The sequence below is a fragment of the Aegilops tauschii genome, chromosome 1 (genome assembly GCF_002575655.3).
Source record: "Aegilops tauschii subsp. strangulata cultivar AL8/78 chromosome 1, Aet v6.0, whole genome shotgun sequence".
NCBI classification, from domain to species: domain Eukaryota; kingdom Viridiplantae; phylum Streptophyta; class Magnoliopsida; order Poales; family Poaceae; genus Aegilops; species Aegilops tauschii.
In genome coordinates, this window is record NC_053035.3 from 322,814,104 (window position 1) to 322,820,393 (window position 6,290).

The 6,290-nt window shown below is 44.9% G+C and overlaps 2 protein-coding genes across 2 annotated transcripts; one reads left to right on the plus strand and one right to left on the minus strand.

Moving 5' to 3' along the window:
• The first annotated feature begins 232 nt into the window (after positions 1-232).
• On the plus strand, positions 233-1,728 carry LOC109741643 (metalloendoproteinase 1-MMP). The gene has a single exon (XM_020300717.4). The coding sequence runs from the start codon at positions 233-235 to the stop codon at positions 1,550-1,552; it is 1,320 nt and encodes a 439-aa protein (XP_020156306.1). The 3' UTR covers positions 1,553-1,728.
• Positions 1,689-4,712, minus strand: LOC109741645 (uncharacterized). Its single transcript, XM_020300718.4, has 2 exons — positions 4,555-4,712; positions 1,689-2,110 (listed from the first exon to the last, which is right to left on the minus strand). Exon 2 carries the CDS (start codon positions 2,097-2,099, stop codon positions 1,812-1,814), a length of 288 nt encoding a protein of 95 aa, XP_020156307.1. The 5' UTR covers positions 2,100-2,110; positions 4,555-4,712; the 3' UTR covers positions 1,689-1,811.
• Between the last annotated feature and the right edge of the window lie 1,578 nt (positions 4,713-6,290).

Consider the following 6,290-nt stretch of genomic DNA (forward strand, 5'->3'; position numbering starts at 1 on the left):
TATGAATATTGACATATTTTTTCTAAAAAGTTGGTCAAACATGCACTCGTTTGACTTTTCAAAAAATAAATACACCTTATATAAAGGAGCAGAGGGTGTATAAGGTAGAAGATGGAGTACAAATCATATTCTACCAAATATGAAATATAGAGATATGTCTATATAATCTAGGAGTATATGCGTTTGAATCGTCTCGCAGAAAAGAAAAGAAAAAAGCCTTTGGTCTTCGCGTATGACGCAGAGCTCGATCTATTGCGTGACGGAGAAGGGCACCCGGGGAGACGACGACGGGGCGGCGACGGAGTCAGCCGGTGGCCAACCAAAGACCCATCGGCTCCCCTATCCGAACCTTTTTGTTCTCTTCTGTTTCGTTTCTTGCATAAGATTCTTTGCCGCGCGGAGACCTGTAACGAGAATAACGGCCAGCGCGTGCGCGCGCCTGGCTCTGATGGTTCCATGTCGCCCCGCTCGGGCAGCTGCGTGTCTCCCGCTGGTGCTGATACTTTGCCTCCTCTCGTGCGCCGCCGCGAGGCCTGCGCCGGCGCCGGCGCCGGTGCACGGCCGGCACCATGGCCAAGGGTGGCACTCGTTCAAGCGGCTGCTAGACGCGCAGCGGGGGACCCGTGTGACGGGGCTCGGCGACCTGAAGCGGTACCTGGCCATGTTCGGCTACATGCCCAAGCATGCCGGGCCGGAGCACGGCGGTGACCCGACGGACGCCTTCGACGAGCACCTCGAGGCCGCCGTCAAACGGTATCAGTCCCGGCTCAGCCTGCCGGTCACCGGCCGGCTCGACGTCGTGACGCTCGACCAGATGATGTCCCCGCGCTGCGGCGTCCAGGACGACCACGGCGCGTCCGTCTCGCCAGAGCACGGCGGCGCGGTCAGCCGGTTCACGTTCTTCAAGGGCAAGCCGCGGTGGACGCGGCGGTCGGACCCGGTCGTGCTCACGTACGCCGTGTCGCCGACGGCCACCGTCGGCTACCTGCCGGACGACGACGTGAGGGCCGTGTTCCGGCGCGCGTTCGAGCGGTGGGCGCGGGTCATCCCCGTGGCGTTCGTCGAGACGGACGACTACGACGAGGCCGACATCAAGGTGGGGTTCTACGGGGGCAGCCACGGCGACGGGGTGCCCTTCGACGGGCCGCTCGGCGTGCTCGGCCACGCCTTCTCCCCCAAGAACGGGCGGCTCCACCTCGACGCCGCCGAGCGGTGGGCGGTGGACTTCGCCGGCGAAACAAAAGCCTCGGCGGCCATCGACCTCGAGTCCGTGGCGACTCACGAGATCGGCCACGTCCTCGGGCTCGGACACTCGACTTCGCCGCAGGCCGTCATGTACCCGAGCATCAAGCCGCTGGAGAAGAAGGCCGACCTCACCGTCGACGACGTCGAAGGCGTGCAGCTGCTGTACGGGTCCAACCCGGATTTCAAGCTCAGCTCCCTCTACGACGCGACGGACACCTCCGGCTCGCCGGCGGGGAGCAGTTGGGCTGCTTCCTCTGCTAGGTTAGTTATTTGTGCGGTCCTGGTCATACTCGTGACGCACTTGTAGATAGACAAAGACATCGTTTTTATAGGCAAAAGATCAGATACAGAAAAAACAAGTGTTGGGTAGTTTGATTCTATCTATTAGATAGAAGAGAAAGAAGTGTTTCTCTTCTTGCATAGACAGTCAAAAGACGACAGCATGATGTAACTGTACATAATATATTCACCAAAAATTTGAAACTCTCTACTGTTTGACTTGAGGATTATGATTAGTAACAGCGACAAACTTTCACTACAGAGAACTGACATTACATCATATGTTTCTACCGTGACACTTCACTCTGTAGTGGCAAACCGCTTTCAGCTCCAGCTTCTTTTGCCCCAGCGGTCCCCTCTGCGACAGCCTTTGACATCGCAAACAATTTCTTGACAGTGTTTGTTAAGCATGTCCTGTGTTCGCCCATGGAGGCATGAATAAACTCATGGAAGTGATCCCTCAGTTGCGTGACAAACGAGGTGCCGGAGTTCTTCTTTCGGCACGAAGTTGAGGCGGGCTTCACAGGAGGAGATGAAGATGGCTGGGGGACTTCAGACTTGATACCGCCAGACATTGTGGATGATACTGCATATGTTTGAAAGTGAAGTGAGAAAAATGGACAAAAGTCTTCAATTCAATCCATCATGATGAGCACTAACAGAAAAATAGTAGCCCCCCTTAAAAAAGAAAAGAAAAATAGCAGCCTATTTGAAAAAAAAAACTAATTTTACATTTGAGTTTCACAGAGAATGTGTACAACAAAAGAAATCAATCATCTTTTTCAATGTATATACTAGTCAATGGTAAAAATGATGAACCCAAATCCTAAGCATTAGAATACTTCCAGCTACTATAAACAAAAAAAATGCATATAACCTCTAATAAAACACCACATGATTCCAGTTTTACATGTACTCCCTCCGTCCGAAAATACTTGTCATCAAAATGGATAAAAAGGGATGTATCTAGAACTAAAATACATCTAGATTCATCTCCTTTTATTCATTTTGATGACAAGTATTTCCGGACGGAAGGGGTATGAAGGGACAGGCACCAATATTGTAGCCTACAGAGCAACATGTGATTTCCTGGACTAATTGTGTGTGTGTATGCTTCAAAAGATAAGCCACCATGTGCTAGCATAAGGTTGTTTCAGGAAGGGGGCATGATATAATTATACAGAGAGAAGACTCTCCACTCAGCAATTGCACACCAGTTTTGTAAAACAAATCTAGACAGTACAAACTTCCTAACAAACTAGCAGGCAATCCACAATCAAATACTGGTAATCTAAAGACATAAACACCAAAGCACAAGCACAAACATCAGTTAAGGTGGAACATACTGCTCAGAAGATACATTTCTTATCTTGCTGATTGCTTCACTAACAGGTGAACCAATATGTACACCGACAGGAGTACATTAAGGTGACCGCCGATTATTGGTTGCAATAAAAAAAGAAGCATCAAAGTGCAACACATATATGCACAATGGTTCTTAATTCCTAAAGACCCTAAACAAAATTGCCACCAAACAAAAACATGCAAGTGCAATTGCGTGATTTGATGTATCAAAGAAGGAAGCATGTGAAAGAGGAATTCCTCCAATTGACACAACTAATAAACAAGTTAACGCAGGTGAGCTTATTGACCATTCACACAAAGAATGCTGCCATGGTGGCTCAAGTGTATAGCTGGCTAATTAGCCACCGAGCCTAGACTGGCTTCAGACCGCGTTAACATGAGAAGGGTTGCATAATTCCTTGTAATCGGAGATTACTCTGCACTTGGCAATGGCAGGTCAATTCTATAAACTGAATTTTACACTTCCCAGTACTATACATTGGACAGCTGACTGTCTCACTAACTCCTTATACATAGAGGCGTTAAAAAAAACTTGTACACAGAATACAAATTAAGAGAACCATGTCAAGGTAAACACCTAATAAATGTCAGCCAAAAGTACTTCCAAAATTTAGCTTATTTTGCAGCAGTATTAGAAATTTAACTTCGTTGTGAGGAAACTAGAGTTTTAGCTCATCAATGTGTGAGTTGATGAATCAAAGAAGGAATCGCGTAGAAGAGTCATTCCTCCAATTGACACAACAAATCAAGTAAATGTAGGTGAGCTAACTGACCATTCACACACAGATTGCTGCCACGCATGGTGGCTGCAGTGTGTGACTGGCTAATTAGCCACCGAGCCGAGGAATGCAAGAATCGGACCACATTACCACAAGAAGGTTCAAATGGGAAAAAATAGCAAATCACATTGCCACTATTGTGTGGATTTTAGAGCCCGATGAACTCCGCAAATTTGACTCCCTACATCATCGATTGGAGAGGCTCACCATAAAATTATCTATTTCTCTGATTTCCTCAAATCCCACTCTCTAATTCCACCAACTTATACTTTATTAAATTTTTTGTAGCTAGCAGACATGTCCAGCAACTGTATTTTTGAACGGTTATATCTTCAAAAATCATATATCTACCCAATTCGACATTACTTTTCTCCATAATTAAAACAAAACATTCTTATTATTGAGCACACGCAGGGCAGTAGCTAGCAAGCGTCAGCAGCAGATAGGAAGACGCAGGTAGCAAATAAGCGGCACATTGCAAATCAACCAGCAATCGCTAGCAAGCAGAAACACATAGCAATCAACCAGCAGCAGGAGCAAAAACATCTTCATTCTCTCAACGCCACTAAAAACTGAAGTACTGAACAAAGCGCCGCCACAGCAACACACTACCGTCGCTCTCGGTGCTCCCCACCGTCCTCACCAAGGCGGCGCGGATCTGGGTTGCGGGGCAGAGTGGAGGGAGACGGCAAGGCGGCGCAGTAGCAGGTCGGCAAGGTTAAGGACACGGGGAGGAGCACGCCCACGCTGCAGCGACGAGAAGGGGGCAGGTGGGGATGCCGAGCGCCCCTCGACTCGACAGAGGGCGGTCTTCAGACTTGCTTTCACAAATTTAGGTTTACCGCGACTCCACCGCGAAGAAGAAAGAGCGGAGCGGAGAGGGTACCTTTGGTGGCGTCGACGGCGACCGCGATCAATACGTCGAGACCAGATGCGAGGTTGAAGAAGAATAGTTTTGGGTTTGCGACGGTGCTAGGGTTCCCTTATTTTGTTTTCTTTTTATATAGGGTTCAATTCAGTTATTCTTTGAGCCGACTAGTGTAATCTGGGACGGCAGACTGACTATTCCAGACGGGCGGTAGCTCTCCTATGCCGCGCTCCGCGGTAGGCCTCCCGCAAATGGAGCGCCCCCACAGGGCCGGCCCATCGCGTGATGTAGCGGCAGGCTACTGTAGCAACCTTTTTTATATTTCCAGAAAAAGCAACCTTTTTTGGTTTCATAAAAAAACATGAAATTACTTATTTAAAAATACGAACATTTTATAAAAAATATTATTATTTAAGACCTGTACATTTTCCAAAAGACAACATTTTCTGAAAACCTGATTTAAAAAAATGATAACAGTTTAAAAATTGTGAAAATCTGAAAAATTCTGAAAAATATGAACATTTCTAAATTTTGAACGTGTTTTAAAATTGGGAACAATTACTGAAAACATTTAAAATTCATTAAAAAAATCTAATTTATAAAGCACTTTAAAAACCAAACATTTTTCAAATTCTAAACCTTTCTGAATGCAGGAACATCTTTTGAATATGTGAACAACTTTAAAAAACTGGCTACATCTTGAATTTTTTAACAAATGTTTGAAAACATGAACATGTTTTTAATAAACCCAGACAATTTTGAAATTAAAAAAATAAAATTCTGAAAATGATAATCAAAAAGAGACTTTAAAACTACTCCCTCTGTACCAAAATACCTGTAGTTAGGGGAACTTGTACTAGTTTCCTCCAACTACAATTATTTCTGTACAGAGGGAGTAAAAAACTAAGAAATCTTAAAACAAACATCAGGAAAAAAGAGTACAACAATAATTACTAAAACTAAAACGAACCTTCCGGAAAGTTTCCGGAACCGGGCAACTAAATGGGTAGGCCTAACTGGCTGGCTTTTGTGGGGAAATATCTGGTGCATCGAGTGCTTGTGGTGCTATCGGTTCACCGACCTCCGTAACACATTTTAAAATGTTTCAAAAATGTGAAAAAATAGTTGAACACATTCACACAACATCAATGCTTGTTGTCGCAAAAATTCAAATCAAAATTCAAAACATTGGTCAAGATACAAAAATGACAAATCTAACACCAAATAGTATGTAATGTAACTCGGCCTTTAGATTTGCCATTATCACATTTATGTCAAATTTATCATTTTTTTCAATCTTTTGAATTTTGATATGAAATTTTACGACAACAAACATTGATATTGTGTGAATGTGCTGATTTTTCCACATTTTGGGAATAATTTGAAATGTGCTAGCAGGTCCGATGCACCGGTAGCACCACAATCACCATTGCACATGATGTGTTCCCCACTTCTGTGAGAAGCCCCAATAATTTGACACAAAACGCATCACATAGGGATTTTCAGTATTTCCTATTTGCCGCACATTACAGCAAACAACTGCCGAGCAAAGCAAGTGGGCTGGCTCATTTTAGGGGTAAGCAGAGAGGGCCCTGCTTTCGGTTCTGGAAAATTCTATAACATTCTCGTTTTCCTATTGTTTCTTTTTTTCGGTTTTCGTCGGTTTTTTCTTTTTCAGAAAATGTTCTGAATTCTAAACATGACCTTGTTTTGTAAATAGGTTCACAATTCAAAAAAATTTAGGGTTGTTTGAT